The sequence below is a fragment of the Rattus rattus genome, chromosome 5 (assembly GCF_011064425.1).
Source record: "Rattus rattus isolate New Zealand chromosome 5, Rrattus_CSIRO_v1, whole genome shotgun sequence".
Lineage (NCBI taxonomy): Eukaryota > Metazoa > Chordata > Mammalia > Rodentia > Muridae > Rattus > Rattus rattus.
Window position 1 is genome coordinate 109,911,171 of NC_046158.1, and position 17,201 is coordinate 109,928,371.

At 40.2% G+C, this 17,201-nt stretch overlaps 1 gene segment (V, D, J or C); it reads right to left on the reverse strand.

The window, feature by feature from the left end:
• Positions 1 to 5,200: 5,200 nt before the first annotated feature.
• LOC116901001 lies at positions 5,201 to 5,859 on the reverse strand. The segment is given in 2 exon segments: positions 5,201 to 5,613; positions 5,790 to 5,859. Coding segments are annotated over 2 exon segments (474 nt in total).
• Between the last annotated feature and the right edge of the window lie 11,342 nt (positions 5,860 to 17,201).

Here is a 17,201-nt window from a genome sequence, read left to right on the forward strand (position 1 = left end):
AATGACAACTTGGTCAAGGAAGAAATACAGAAAGAAATTAAAGACTTCTTAGAATTTAATAAAAATGAAGGTACAACATACCTAAACTTATGGGACACAATGAAAGTTGTGCTAAGAGGAAAACTCATATCTCTGAGTGCCAGCAGAAAGAAACAGGAGAGAGCATACATTAGCAGCTTGACAGCACACCTAAAAGCTCTAGAACAGAAAGAAGTAAATACACCCAAGAGAATTATGAGACAGGAAATAATCAAACTCAGAGTTGAAATCAACCAAGTAGAAAGAAAAAGAGCTCTAAAAAGAATCAATAAAACTAGGAGCTGGTTCTTTGAGAAAATCAGCAAGAAAGATAAACCCTTAGTGAGGCTATCCAGAAGTCACAGAGAGAGTATCCCAATTAACAAAATCAGAAATGAAAAGGGAGACATAACAACAGAATCTGAGGACATTCAGAACATCATCAGATGCTACTAAAATCGCCTATGTTAAAAAAAGAACTGGAAAATCTGGAGGAAATGGACAATTTTCTAGATAAATACCAGATACTGAAGTTATAGTAGGAACAGATAAACCATCTAAACAACTACAAAACTCCTAGAGAAATAGAAGTGGTCATTAACAGTCTCCCCACTAAAAAGAGCCAGGACCAGATGGTATAATGCAGAATTCTATCAGACCTTCATAGAAGACCTCATACCAATACTGTCCAAACTATTCTACAAAATAGAAACAGAAGGCAAATTACCCATTTCCTTCTATGAAGTCACAATTATTCTTATACCTAAACCACAGAAAGTCCCAACAGAGAAAGAGAACTTCAAATTTCCTATATGAATATCAATGCAAAATTATTCAATAAAATTCTTGCAAACTGAATCCAACTGAATCCAATCCAACCATCCCTGATATGCAGGAATGGTTCAATATACGGAAATCCATTAAAGTAATCCACTATATAAAAAACCTCAAAGATAAAAACCACGTGATCATTTCATTAGATGCTGAGAAGGCATTTGACAAAATTCAACGCCTCTTCATGATAAAAGTTCTGGAAAGAACAGGAATTTAAAGTCTGTAAATAAACATAGCAAAAGCCATATACAGCTTACCAGTAGCTATCATTAAACTAAATGGAGAGAAACTTAAAACAATTTCACTGAAATCAAGGACTGTGTGCTAAAATCAGGATGCTGCCCAATCTCTCCCTACTTACTCAATATAGTTCTCAAATTCCTAGCCAGACCAATCAGACAACACTAGGAGGTCAAAGGGATATGAATTGAAAAAGAAGATGTCAAAATATCACTATTTGCAGATGATATGATAGTATACTTAAATGACCCCAAAAGTTCCACCAGAGAACTACTAAGTCTGAAAAACAACTTCAGCAAAGTGGCTGAGTATAAAATTAACTCAAGCAAATCAGTAGACTTCCTCTATTCAACAGATAAATAGTCTGAGAAAAAAATTAAAGAAATGACACCCTTCCTAATAGTCCCACATAATATAAAATACCTCAGTGTGATTTTAAACAAGCAAGTGAAAGATCTGTATGATAAGAACTTCAAGTCTCTGAAGAAAGAAACCGAAGATCTCAGAAGGTGTAGAGATTCCCCATGCTCACGGATTGGCAGGATTAATATAGTAAAAATGGCCATTTTGCCACAACCAATCTACAGATTTAATGCAATCACCATCAAAATTCCAATTCAATTCTTCATAGAGTTAGAAAGAACAATTTGCAAATTCATTTGGAATAACAAAAAACCCAGGATAGCTAATACTATTCTCAAAAATTAAAGAATTTCTGGGGGAATCACCATCCCTGACTTCAAACAGCATTACAGAGCAATAGTGATAAAAAAAAGCTGTATGGTATAGTTTTAAAAACTGTTTGTTTAGTAAAAGTCATATACAGCAAACCAGTAGCTAACATTAAACTAAATGGAGAGAAACTTGAAGCAATCCCACTAAAATCAGGGACTAGACAAGGCTGCCCACTCTCTCCCTACTTAAGATCACCAGTGGAAGGGGAAGCCCTGGGTGCTGCTAAGACTGAACCCCCAGTGAACGTGATTGTTGTGGGGAGGGGACAATGGGGGGAGGATGGGGAGGGAATACCCATAAAGAAGGGGGAGGGGGGGGGTTAGGGGATGGTGGCCCGAAACCAGGAAAGGAATAACATTCAAATGTAAATAAGATATACTCAAGTTAATAAAAAAAATTAAAAAAAAAACTGTTTGTTATTGGTACAAAGACAGGCAGGTAGATCAGTGGAACAGGATTGAAGACCCAGAAATGAAACTACTGACATATGGTCACTTGATCTTTCACCAAGCAGGTAAAACCATCCAATGGAAAGATGATAGCATTTTCAACAAATGGTGATGGTTCAACTGGAGGTCAGCATGCAGAAGAACGAAAATCAATCCATTCTTATCATCCTGTACAAAGCTTAAGTCCAATTGGATCAAGAACCTCCACTTCAAACCAGATATACTCAAACTAATAGAAAAAAAAGTGGGGAAGAGTCTCAAACACATGGGCATTGGGAAAATTTCCTGAACCAAACACCAATTGGATTATGCTCTGAGATCAATAATTGACAAATGGGATCTCATAAAACTAAAAAGCTTCTGTAAAGCAAAGGACACTGTCATTAGGACAAAATGGAAGCCAGCAGATTGTGAAAAGATCTTTACCAGTCCTACATCTGATAGAAGGCTAATACCCAAAATATACAAATAACTCAAGAAGTTAGACTCCAGTGAGCCCAATAACCCTATTAAAATGGGGTACAGGGCTAAACAAAAAATTCTCAGGTGAGGAATTTCAAATTGCCAAGAAGAACCTAAAACATGCTCAACATCCTTAGTCATCAGTGAAATTCAAATCAAAACAACCCTGAGATTCCACCTCACATCAGTCAGAAAGGCTAAGATCAGAAACTCAGGTGACAGCAGATGCTGGTGAGGATGTGGAGAAAGAGCAAACTACTTCATTGTTGGTGGGATTACAAACTGGTACAACCACTCTGGAAATCAGTCTGGAGGTTCCTCAGAAAATGGGATATTCCACTACCTGAGGACCTAGCTATACCTCTCTTGGGCATATACCCAGAAGATGTTCCAACATACAACAAAGACACATGCTCCACTATGTTCATAGCAGCCTTATTTATAATAGCCAGAAGCTGGAAAGAACTCAGATGCCCTTCAACAGAGGAATGGATTCAGAAAATGTCGTACATCTACACAATGGAGTACTACTCAGCAGTCAAGAGCGATGCCTTCATGAAATTCATAGGCAAATGGGAGGAACTGGAAAATATCATCCTGACTGAGATAACCCAATCACAGAAAAACACACCTGGTATGTACTCATTGATAAGTAGATATTAGTTCAAAAGCTCAAATTACCCAAGATGCAATCCACAGACCACAGGAAGCTCAAGGGGAAGGATGACTAAAGTTCGGATGCTTCACTCCTTCTTAAAAGGGGGAACAAAAATTTTCATAGGAGGGGATATGAAGGCAAAGTTTGGAGCAGAGTCTGAAGTTACAGCCATTCAGAACCTCCCCCATCTGTAGCCCATATATATCCAGCCACAAAAAACTATTTAAATTGTCGAAGATATAGAGTACATGCTGAAATGGACTGGATATAGATCTCTCCTGAGAGAGAGAACCAGAGCACTTCAAATATAGAGGTGAATGTTAGCAGCAAACCACTAAACTGAGAATGGGACCCCCTTTGGGGGAATTAGAGGAAGGATAGAAAGAGCTGAAGGCTCTTGCAACCCCATAAGAACAACTATGCCAACCACACAGAACCTCGAGGCACTAAACCACTACCCAAAGACTATATACATGGATTTACCCAGGGCTCCAACTACATATGTAACAGAGTACAGCCTTGTTGTGGCACTAGTGGAAAGGGAAGCCCTTGGTCCTGACAAGGTTGGACCTCCAGTGTAGGGGATTGTCGGAGGTGGTGGTGGTAAGGGGCTGTGAATGGGGGGGAGAACACCCTTATGAGGGATTGCAAGGGGACAAGAGACTTATGGACAAAAAATCAGGAAATGGAATAACACTTGAAATGTAAATAAAGAAATATATCGAATTTATAAAGAAAAAAGAAAAAAAAAAAAAAGAAAAAGACCAAAACAGTGCTCAAGGCTCGGTGTGGTGGTTCATACCATTGATCTCAGTGCTAAGAAAGAGGTAGGAGAAATGTTGTGAGATCAAAATCATGCCTGATAGACCTTTACTCTGAAACAAATTGCCAGAAAAATAAAAATTTTCAACTAATTTTTAATTAATACATGTTTCAGATTAGTTTACATATTGTTTTTATTGAAGTACAAAAATATTTCCCACAACAAATACCAAACACTGCTAATTATTATAAGACAGAAATCAAACTCAATTCTCTTGATAAAAAATTCATAGTCACCATTAGTGTAGTATAGTGAAGTATAGAATGGAGTATCACATTCTTCTGATTTGGAAAGTAGATGAGAAGACAACAGAGTCAGATGTGGCCTAGGAGTAGGAGGCATAGATCATATATGTTGTTTAAGAAGACAAACCTCATGTTTTCTCTGGTTTTGAACCCTGAATTTTTATTGATTCATAAAGCCATATGTGTGAGTGTGCGTGCACATGTGTGTGTGTGTGTGTGTGTGTGTGTGTGTGTGTGTGTGTAGGGGCACATGTGTATGTCACATGGAGATACGTGGAAGACTAGGGATTGTTAGTTGAAGGGAAAGGTGGTTACAGAAAGAAACAAGGGGACTGAAGATTGTCAAACTAGGTGATATACTTTTAATATATTTGTTGTATTAAATTCAGCTATATATATATATTCAAATAAATAAAGTTAACCCAAAGGAAAACTTGAGGGAAATGGTCAGGAGTCCAAAAGTGAGGGAGAGCTATGACAGCTAAGCTAAGTAAAAGCCAAGTTCTCTTCTGTATCCTCCAGTGGGAATATAGCAAAGGATCTTGATTTAGCCCATGGAGATTCTTCTTGGAACTTTTCATTTCATAATATAAGACAATAAATTTGTCATGTTCAATATGCAGAATCTAAGCATGAGAAATTTTAAAAAATGCAAAGGTTTTTTACTTCTTTTTGCCATAAGGACCTTCCAATGTAAAGGATCTGTTTATTGATATTCTACCAAACATTGTATCAGTTAGGCATAGCAGCTGCAGGCCGAAGGGGAAGTATAGGTTGAGGGATGTGTGTGTGTGTGCATGCAGCTGGTTAGAATATCAGAGGAGGTTTGTGTATGAGGTTGAAACACTGTGGGAGGATTGTAGTTATACTGTAGACAGTAATAAACAGCCAGGTCTTCAGCCTCCACATTGCTGATGGCGAGAGTGAAATCTCTCCCAAATCCACTGCCTGTGAAGCGATCAGGGACCCCAGTGTGCCGGTTGGATGCCCCATATATCAGCGGTTTAGGAGACTGCCCTGGTTTCTGTTGGTACCAGTCTACATTAGTACCCACACTCTGACTGGCCTTGCAGTTCAGGGTGACCCTCTCTCCTATTGATGTGGACATGGATGTGGGAGACTGGGTCATCACAGTGTCCCCATCAGCACCTGTAATCAGAAATAGATAATGATTATACACACAAAGAACTCCTGACACAAACCTTGAAATCTAATATGTCTTTTCTAATAATATCTTCTGCATACTATTAGCTTCTTATAGGAAATAGCTGTTGTTACACAAATGAATTATTTTTAAGATATTATAATACTTTTAAGTGTCTCACCAGACAACCAGAGCAGCAGGAATATGCAGACCCTAGTATGTGACTCCATCCTGATGCCCATACTGGTCTTATGCAATTCAGATATCACTGCAAATGCCTGGTTTATAAATCATGGGCAGCTGGGCTGGCCTCTAGGGACCTATGCAAATTAGTCATCAAATAAGGAAGGAAACTGCCTAGATAAGGGGTTTAAGAGTATCCAGGTCAAAACAACAACCAAAAGTACTATCAAAGACCGGAAGTAATCACTGGGAAGGAAATTAATATAGAAGCTCAAGGACCAACTTAGACCTTTCAAACCACAAGTGTTTAGATGCTCTCATGACAGACTTCAATGAAAAATCAACAGGTGAGTTTCACAGAAATAATAATAAAACTACCTGTGATTCAATCATGAGAAAACTATAAATCCTCTGCAACAACAACAAATAAACTAGGGAAGTGGAATAGAAGAAAGGAAGGAAAGAAGAGAAAGGGGAATGGAAGGGAAGAAGAAAGAAATAAGAGAATGGAGAACAGAAGGAATATTGAATTGAGAGGTAAGAGAAATGTAGAGAGGAAGGAAGAAATGGAGAAAATGAAACAAGGAGAAATATTTTAAAAGAGAGATGGATACTCATCTTAGTGTTTAAAATAACTTGTGTCTCCTATAAAAGACTGTTTGATTCATTCCAAGCATTCACATGGTGATTCTCAACCATTTATAATTTCAGTTAAGCACATAAATGGTACACATGTATACAAACATGCATACATACATACATGCATGCATTCGTGCATACATATATTCATTCAGTTTGAGATGTGAGCCCTGAGCTTCTCTAACTACCGAGTCTTCCATCTGCTGCCTTCTTTCTGATTTCCAGGATTCTAACCCTCTGAAAGTCCAAAGTAATCCTTTCTTAATAAGTTGCTTTGCTCATGGTGTTTATTACACCAATAGAAATGTAGTTAATAAAAAGGCATAATCCATCAGGTATATTATACCTGTAATACGATATACACACCACATGAACAATTGTATGTGCTATATAATACTATATGTCCTAATGTATCCATGGTTTTCAAAACCAGTTTGTCAGTTTGTTTTTTAAGGAATATATATATATATATATATATATATATATCATTAATCAGCATATTGTTTACATGGGGCCTTGGATTTCTCACTTATAAATATTAAATTTACTCATAATTATGAGATAAAATCCTGGGAGGTAGAGACTATCAACACAAAATCATACTTCTTTAGTATAGTGTGAGATTTCTGAATTTTTTTCGTCTTTATTAACTTGAGTATTTCTTATTTACATTTCAAATGTTAATCCCCTTCTGGGTAACAAGGCCAACATCCCCCTAAATCCTCCCCCTCCCCTTCTCTATGGATGTTCCCCTCCCCATCCTCCCCCCATTACTGCCCTCCCCCCAACAATCACATTCACTCGGGGTTCAGTCTTGGCAGGACCAAGGACTTCCCCTTCTACTGGTGCTCTTACTAGGCTATTCATTGCTACCTATGCAGTTGGAGTCCAGGGTCAGTCCATGTATAGTCTTTGGGTAGTGGCTTAGTCCCTGGAAGCTCTGGTTGGTTGGCATTGTTGTTCATATGGGGTCTCAAGCCCCTTCACATTTTAGTCCTTTCTCTGATTCCTTAGTCAGGGTTCCTGTTCTCAGGTCAGTGATTTGCTGCTGGCATTCGCCTATGTATTTGCTGTTTTGCTTGGAAAGTTGTTTTCCAGCATTTTACTCTACAGTAGTGTCTGTCTTTTTCTCTGAGGTGTGTTTCCTGTAGGCAGCAGAATGTAGGGTCCTCATTGTATATCCCGTTTTTTAATCTATTTCTTTTTATTGGGGAGTTGATACCATTGATGTTGAGAGATATTAAGGAATAGTGACTATTGCTTCCTGTTATATTCATATTTGGATGGAGATTATGTTTGTGTGCTTTCCGTCTCTTTGTTTTGTTGCCAAGGCGATTAGTTTCTTGCTTTTTCTAGGGTGTGGCTTGATCCTTATGTTGGGCTTCATCATTTATTATCCTTTTTAGTGCTGGATTTGTAGAAAGATATTGTGTAAATTTGTTTTTGTCATGGAATCTTGGTTTCTCCATTTATGTTAATTGAGAGTTTTGCAGGATAGAGTAACCTGGGCTGGCATTTGTGTTCTCTTTGGGTCTATATGATATCTGTCTAGGATCTTCTGACTTTCATAGTCTCTGGTGAGAATTCTGGTGTGATTCTGATAGGTCTGCCTTTATATGTTACTTGACCTTGTCCCTTACTGCTTTTAATATTCTTTCTTTATTTTGTGCATTTGGTGTTTTGACTATTATGTGACAGGAGGAGTTTCTTTTCTGGTCCAGTGTATTTGGAGTTCTGTATGCTTCTTATATGTTTATGGGCATCTCTTTCTTTCTTTCTTTTTTTTTTTATTAACTTGAGTATTTCTTATATACATTTCAAGTGTTATTCCCTTTCCCGTTTTCCAGGCAAACATCACCCTCCCTCCTCCCCTTCTTTATGGGTGTTCCCCTCCCCATCCTCCCCCCCCTTGCCGCCCTCCCCCCAACAATCTAGATCACTGTGGGTTCAGTCTTAGCAGTACCCAGGGTTTCCCCTTCCACTGGTGCCCTTACTAGGATATTCATTGCTACCTATGAGGTCAGAGTCCAGGGTCAGCCCATGTATAGTCTTTAGGTAGTGGCTTAGTCCCTGGAAGCTCTGGTTGCTTGACATTGTTGTACATATGGGGTCTCGAGCCCCTTCAAGCTCTTCCAGTTCTTTCTCTGATTCCTTCAATGGGGTCCTATTCTCAAATCAGTGGTTTGCTGCTGGCATACGCCTCTGTGTTTCCTGTATTCTGGCTGTGTCTCTCGGGAGAGATCTACATCCGGCTCCTATCAGCCTGCACTACTTTGCTTCATCCATCTTGTCTAATTGGATGGCTGTATATGTATGGGCCACATGTGGGGCAGGCTCTGAATGGGTGTTCCTTCTGTGTCTGTTTTAATCTTTGCCTCTCTATTCCCTGCCAAGGGTATTCTTGTTCCCCTTTTAAAGAAGGAGTGAAGCATTCACATGTTGGTCATCCTTCTTGAGTTTCATTTGTTCTAGGCATCTAGGGAAATTCAAGCATTTGGGCTAATAGCCACTTATCAATGAGTGCATACCATGTGTGTTTTTCTGTGATTGGGTAACCTCACTCAGGATATTTTCCAGTTCCGACCATTTGCCTATGAATTTCATAAAGTCATTGTTTTTGATAGCTGAGTAATATTCCATTGTGTAGATGTACCACATTTTCTGTATCCATTCCTCTGTTGAAGGGCATCTGGGTTCTTTCCAGCTTCTGGCTATTATAAATAAGGCTGTGATGAGCATAGTGGAGCATGTGTCTTTTTTATATGTTGGGGCATCCTTTGGGTATATGCCCAAGAGAGGTATAGTTGGATCCTCAGGCAGTTCAATGTCCAATTTTCTGAGGAACCTCCAGACTGATTTCAGAATGGTTGTAGCAGTCTGCAATCCCACCAACAATGGAGGAATGTTCCTCTTTCTCCGCATCCTCGCCAGCATCTGCTGTCACCTGAGTTTTTGACCTTAGCCATTCTCACTGGTGTGAGGTGAAATCTCAGGGTTGTTTTGATTTGCATTTCCCTTATGACTAAAGATGTTGAACATTTCTTTAGGTGTTTCTCAGCCATTCGGCATTCCTCAGCTGTGAATTCTTTGTTTAGCTCTGAACCACATTTTTTAATAGGGTTATTTGTCTCCCTGCGGTCTAACTTCTTGAGTGCTTTGTATATTTTGGATATAAGCCCTCTATCTGTTGTAGGATTGGTAAAGATCTTTTCCCAATCTGTTGGTTGCCGTTTTGTCCTAACCACAGTGTCCTTTGCCTTACAGAAGCTTTGCAGTTTTATGAGATCCCATTTGTCGATTCTTGATCTTAGAGCATAAGCCATGGGTGTTTTGTTCAGGAAATTTTTTCCAGTGCCCATGTGTTCCAAATGCTTCCCTAGTTTTTCTTCTATTAGTTTGAGTGTATCTGGTTTGGTGTGGAGGTCCTTTATCCAATTGGACTTAAGCTTTGTACAGGGTGATAAGCATGGATCGATCTGCATTCTTCTACATGTTGACCTCCAGTTGAACCAGCACCATTTGCTGAAAATGCTATCTTTTTTCCATTGGATGGTTTTGGCTCCTTTGTCAAAAATCAAGTGACCATAGGTGTGTGGGTTCATTTCTGGGTCTTCAATTCTGTTCCATTGGTCTATCTGTCTGTCTCTGTACCAATACCATGCAGTTTTTATCACTATTGCTCTGTAATACTGCTTGAGTTCTGGGATAGTGATTCCCCCTGAAGTCCTTTTATTGTTGAGGATAGTTTTAGCTATCCTGGGTTTTTTGTTATTCCAGATGAATTTGCAAATTGTTCTGTCTAACTCTTTGAAGAATTGGATTGGTATTTTGATGGGGATTGCATTGAATCTGTAGATCGCTTTTGGTAGAATGGCCATTTTTACTATATTAATCCTGCCAATCCATGAGCATGGGAGATCTTTCCATCTTCTGAGATCTTCTTCAATTTCTTTCTTCAGAGTCTTGAAGTTCTTATTGTACAGATCTTTTACTTGCTTGGTTAAAGTCACACCGAGGTACTTTATATTATTTGGGTCTATTATGAAGGGTGTCGTTTCCCTAATTTCTTTCTCGGCTTGTTTCTCTTTTGTGTAGAGGAAGGCTACTGATTTATTTGAGTTAATTTTATACCCAGCCACTTTGCTGAAGTTGTTTATCAGCTTTAGTAGTTCTCTGGTGGAACTTTTGGGATCACTTAAATATACTATCATATCATCTGCAAATAGTGATATTTTGACTTTTCTTTTCCGATCTGTATCCCTTTGACCTCCTTTTGTTGTCTGATTGCTCTGGCTAGAACTTCAAGAACTATATTGAATAAGTAGGGAGAGAGTGGGCAGCCTTGTTTAGTCCCTGATTTTAGTGGGATTGCTTCAAGTTTCTCTCCATTTAGTTGAATGTTAGCAACTGGTTTGCTGTATATGGCTTTTTACTATGTTTAGGTATGGGCCTTGAATTCCTATTCTTTCCAGGACTTTTATCATGAAGGGGTGTTGAATTTTGTCAAATGCTTTCAGCATCTAATGAAATGATCATGTGGTTTTGTTCTTTCAGTTTGTTTATATAATGGATCACGTTGATGGTTTTCCATTATATTAAACCATCCCTGCATGCCTGGGATGAAGCCTACTTGATCATGGTGGATGATTGTTTTGATGTGCTCTCGGATTCGGTTTGCCAGAATTTTATTGAGTATTTTCGCGTCGATATTCATAAGGGAAATTGGTCTGAAGTTCTCTTTCTTTGTTGGGTCTTTGTGTGGTTTAGGTATAAGAGTAATTGTGGCTTCATAGAAGGAATTCGGTAGTGCTCCATCTGTTTCAATTTTGTGGAATAGTTTGGATAATATTGGTATGAGGTCTTCTATGAAGGTTTGATAGAATTCTGCACTAAACCCGTCTAGACCTGGGCTCTTTTTGGTTGGGAGACCTTTAATGACTGCTTCTATTTCCTTAGGAGTTATGGGGTTGTTTAACTGGTTTATCTGTTCCTGATTTAACTTTGGTACCTGGTATCTGTCTAGGAAATTGTCCATTTCCTGCAGATTTTCAAGTTTTGTTGAATATAGGCTTTTATAGTAAGATCTGATGATTTTTTGAATTTCCTCTGAATCTGTAGTTATGTCTCCCTTTTCATTTCTGATTTTGTTAATTTGGACACACTCTCTGTGTCCTCTCGTTAGTCTGGCTAAGGGTTTATCTATCTTGTTGATTTTCTCAAAGAACCAACTTTTGGTTCTGTTGATTCTTTCTATGGTCCTTTTTGTTTCTACTTGGTTGATTTCGGCTCTGAGTTTGATTATTTCCTGCCTTCTACTCCTCCTGGGTGTATTTGCTTCATTTTGTTCTAGAGCTTTTAGGTGTGCTGTCAAGCTGCTGACATATGCTCTTTCCTGTTTCTTTCTGCAGGCACTCAGCGCTATGAGTTTTCCTCTTAGCACAGCTTTCATTGTGTCCCATAAGTTTGGGTATGTTGTACCTTCATTTTCATTAAATTCTAAAAAGTTTTTAATTTCTTTTTCTTTATTTCTTCCTTGACCAGGTTATCATTGAGTAGAGCATTGTTCAATTTCCACGTATATGTGGGGATTCTTCCCTTATTGTTATTGAAGACCAGTTTTAGGCCGTGGTGTGTCTGATAGCATGCATGGGATTATTTCTATCTTTCTGTACCTGTTGAGGCCCATTTTTTGACCAATTATATGGTCAATTTTGGAGAAAGTACCATGAGGAGCTGAGAAGAAGGTACATCCTATTGATTTAGGATAGAATGTTCTATAAATATCTGTTAAGTCCATTTGGCTCATGACTTCTCTTAGTCTGTCTACGTCTCTGTTTAATTTGTGTTTCCATGATCTGTCCATTGATGAGAGTGGGGTGTTGAAATCTCCTACTATTATTGTGTGAGGTGTAATGTGTGTTTTGAGCTTTAGTAAGGTTTCTTTTACGTATATAGGTGCCCTTGTATTTGGGGCATAGATGTTTAGGATTGAGAGTTCATCTTGGTGGATTTTTCCTTTGATGAATATAAAGTGTCCTTCCTTATCTTTTTTGATGACTTTTAGTTGAAAATTGATTTTATCTGGTATTTGAATGGCTACTCCAGCTTGCTTCTTCCGACCATTTACTTGGAAAGTTGTTTCCCAGCCTTTCACTCTGAGGTAGTGTCTGTCTTTGTCTCTGAGGTGTGTTTCCTGTAGGCAGCAGAATGCAGGGTCCTCGCTTGTATCCAGTTTGTTAATCTATGTCTTTTTATTGGGGAGTTGAGGCCATTGATGTTGAGAGATATTAAGGAATAGTGATTATTGCTTCCTGTTGTATTCATATTTGGATGTGAGGTTATGTTTGTGTGCTTTTCTTCTCTTTGTTTTGTTGCCAAGACGATTAGTTTCTTGCTTCTTCTAGGGTATAGCTTGCCTCCTTGTGTTGGGCTTTACCATTTATTATCCTTTGTAGTGCTGGATTTGTAGAAAGATATTGTGTAAATTTGGTTTTGTCATGGAATATCTTGGTTTCTCCATCTATGTTAATTGAGAGTTTTGCAGGATACAGTAACCTGGGCTGGCATTTGTGTTCTCTTAGGGTCTGTATGACATCAGTCCAGGATCTTCTGGCCTTCATAGTTTCTGGCGAAAAGTCTGGTGTGATTCTGATAGGTCTGCCTTTATATGTTACTTGACCTTTTTCCTTACTGCTTTTAATATTCTTTTCTTTATTTTGTGCGTTTGGTGTTTTGACTATTATGTGATGGGAGGTGTTTCTTTTCTGGTCCAATCTATTTGGAGTTCTGTAGGCTTCTTGTATGCCTATGGGTATCTCTTTTTTAGGTTAGGATGTTTTCTTCTATGATTTTGTTGAAGATATTTACTGGTCCTTTGAGCTGGGAGTCTTCACTCTCTTCTATACCTATTATCCTTAGGTTTGATCTTCTCATTGAGTCCTGGATTTCCTGTATGTTTTGGACCAGAATTTTTTTCCGCTTTACATTATCTTTGACAGTTCAGTCAATGATTTCTATGGAATCTTCTGCTCCTGAGATTCTCTCTTCCATCTCTTGTATTCTGTTGGTGAAGCTTGTATCTACAGCTCCTTGTCTCTTCTTTTGGTTTTCTATATCCAGGGTTGTTTCCATGTGTTCTTTCTTGATTGCTTCTATTTCCATTTTTAATTCCTTCAACTGTTTGATTGTGTTTTCCTGGAATTCTTTCAGAGATTTTTGTGACTCCTCTCTATGGGCTTCTACTTGTTTATTTATGTTTTCCTGGAATTCTTTTAGGGATTTTTGTGACTCCTCTCTATGGGCTTCTACTTGTTTATTTATATTTTCCTGGAATTCTTTTAGGAATTTTTGTGATTCCTGTCTGTAGGCTTCTACTTGTTTATTTATGTTTTCCTGTGTTTCTCTAAGGGAGTTCTTCATGTCTTTCTTGAAGTCCTCCAACATCATGATCAAATATGATTTTGAAACTAGATCTTGCTTTTCTGGTGTGTTTGGATATTCTGTGTTTGCTTTGGTGGGAGAATTGGGCTCCAATGATGCCATGTAGTCTTGGTTTCTGTTGCTTGGGTTCCTGCGCTTGCCTCTCGCCATCAGATTATCTCTAGTGTTACTTTGTTCTGCTATTTCTGACAGTGGCTAGACTGTCTTATAAGCCTGTGTTTCAGGAGTGCTGTAGACCTGTTTTCCTGTTTTCTTTCAGCCAGTTATGGGGACAGAGTGTTCTGCTTTCGGGCATGTAGTTTTTCCTCTCTACAGGTCTTCAGCTGTTCCTGTGGGCCTGTGTCTTGAGTTCACCAGGAAGTTCGTTTGTAGCAGAAAAGTTGGTCTTACCTGTGGTCCCGAGGCTCAAGTTTGCTCGTGGGGTGTTGCCTATGAGCTCTCCGAGGCCTCAGCAACGAGGAAGATCTGCACTGCCCTTTCCGGGAGGTTCCGTGCACCAGGGTTCCAGATAGCTTTTGGTGTTTTCCTCTGGGATCAGTACTGTGTGCAGCGTGCAGTCTCTTCTGGTTTCCCAGGCGTGTCTGCCTCTCTGAAGGTTTAGCTCTTCCTCCCACGGGATTTGGGTGCAGAGAACTGTTTATCCGGCCGGTCCCTTCAGGTGCGGTGTCTCAGATGCAGTGGACCTGCTGCTCCTGGGCCCTCCTCTACGGGTACCCAGAGGCCGTATACAGTTTCCTCCTGGGCTAGGGATGTGGGCAGGGGTGGGCAGCGTTGGTGGTCTCCTCTGCTCTGCTGCCTCAGGAGTGCCCGCCCGACCAGGCGGCGAGGGCTCCCCTCCACGGGGCCTGGTAGCAGAGAGCTGCTGAGGGCAGGGGTCTGCCGGCCGGCCGGGACTCTGGCCAAACACCAGAAGTGTCCGGCCCCAGAGGAACTCCGCCTCTGTGTGACCTGAGTTCACCAGGCAAGTCGTTTGTAGCAGAAAAGTTGGTCTTACCTGTGGTCCCGAGGCTCAAGTTTGCTCGCGGGGTGTTGCCTATGAGCTCTCTGTGGCCTCAGCAACCAGGAAGATCTGCGCCGCCCTTTCCGGGAGGTTCTGTGCACCAGGGTTCCAGATAGCTTTTAGTGTTTTCCTCTGGGATCAGTACTGTGTGCAGCGTGCAGTCTCTTCTGGTTTCCCTGGCGTGTCCGCCTCTCTGAAGGTTTAGCTCTCCCTCCCACGGGATTTGGGTGCAGAGAACTGTTTATCCGGCCGGTCCCTTCAGGTGCGGTGTCTCAGACGCAGTGGACCTGCTGCTCCTGGGCCCTCCTCTACTTCCTGTATGTTTTGGACCAGTAGTTTTTTCCGCTTTACATTATCTTTGACAGATGTGTCGATGATTTTTATGGAATGTTCTGCTCCTGAGATTCTCTCTTTTATCTCTTGTGCTCTATTGGTGATGCTTCTATCTATGGCTCCTTGTCTCTTCATTGGTTTTCTATATCCAGGGTTGTTTCCCTGTGTTCTTTCTTTTTTTGATTCTATTTCCATTTTTAATTCCTTCACCTGTTTGATTGTATTTTCCTGGAATTCTTTCAGGGATTTTTGTGATTCCTCTCTATAGCCTTCTACTTTTTTATTTATGTTTTCCTGCGTTTCTCTAAGGGAGTTCTTCATGTCTTTCTTGAAGTCCTCCAGCATCATGATCAAATATGGTTTTAAATCTAGATCTTGCTTTTCTGGTGTGTTTGGATATTCCGTGCTTGCTTTGGTGGGAGAATTGGGCTCCTTTGAATCCATGTAATCTTAGTTTCTGTTGCTTGGGTTCCTGCGCTTGCCTCTCTCCATCAGATTGTCTCTGGTGTTACTTTGTTCTGCTATCTGACAGTGGCTAGACCATCCTGTAGGCCTGTGTGCCAGGAGTGCTGTAGACCTCTTTTCCTGTTTTCTTTCAGCCAGTTATGGGAACAGAGTGTTCTGCTTTCAGTCGTGTAGTCTTTCCTCTCTACTGGTCTTCAGCTGTTCTTGTGGGCTGTTGTCCTGAGTCCACAAGTCAGGTTGCTTGGAGCAGAAAAGTTGGTCTTACCTGTGGTCCTTTGGCTCAAATTGCTCGTGGGGGGCTGCTTTTGAGTTCTCTGTGTGGGCGGCAACCAGGGGGCCCTGAGCACCATGCACTGTGTCCCAGATTGTGTTAGGTGTTTTCCTCTGGAGTCAGAAATGTGTGCAGAGTGTAATCTCTTCTGGCTTACCAGGTGTGTCTGCCCCTCTGAAGGTTTAGCTCTCCCTCCCAGGGGATTTGGGTGCAGAGAACTGTTAATCTGGTCCCTCCAGGTCCTGGCGGTGTCTGGAGCGTGGGGGACCTGCCCAAATTGGGTATCCTGATGTATCATATTATTATTCATTTTGACCACCAGATTTGTATTAGTTTTCTGCATTTGGCTGGTGATTTTCCATGAACCCAGTCATAGTTAATTCTAACCATAATAATAACATCAAAATGGAGGGCTTCAAGGGCATCGTTCCTAACATCTCCCCCTTCTTTATAGTCAAATGAAAAGGTGACCAAATGTCCTTGCTTTTCTGGAATGAGCTCTTCGAGAACTGCTTTTGTCTTAGGTTTGGGTGATATTAGTCACATGGCCAAAAGAATTTTGTGGCCAGGGTCTGTCATGGAATAAGGCAGCAGCTAATGGTGGCTTCTGTCTTCTTCCTTCTTCACTGTCCTCACTCTCCTCCTCCTCGTGGTATCTACCTGTGACCCCCAGCCTCTCAACTGAAATTCTACCTCCTCTATTCCTTCAAGTAATGGGCTATAGCCATTTTATTTTAACCAATAACTAAATTGGGGAGCAAAGTTTACATAGTCTCACTTGATGTATATGAAGATCTGTTTGTTGGTGGCAACCAGATCTTGGGTGCCAGTATTTAGCATATAAATACCAGCACCAGACCAACCCCCAAAAGCTATTCCACAGGCTTGAGTTATGACTTGTTTGTTTAATGACTGTTGTATGTTTGTCTGTGAATATATTTAATAAAATGTTTCCTGTAATCGTTACTTTACTCGTTCTGTTATAAAATACCACAATCTAAAGCAACTCATTTTTGGCTTACAATTCTCTGGGGGATAAATGTTAATACTGTCAGGGAAGGAACCATGATCGGATGCCTGAGCAAGAAGATGAGAGACCATATCTCAATCTCTAACTGCACGAATGAAATGGAGGTGAGATGAGACCATAAATACCCAAAAACCAGCAACAAACCTACTTCTTCCAGCAAGGCTCTATGTTTTAAAAGTTCCATAACCTTCCCCAACTAATTTGAGGATCAAGTGTTCAAATCCATGAGTCC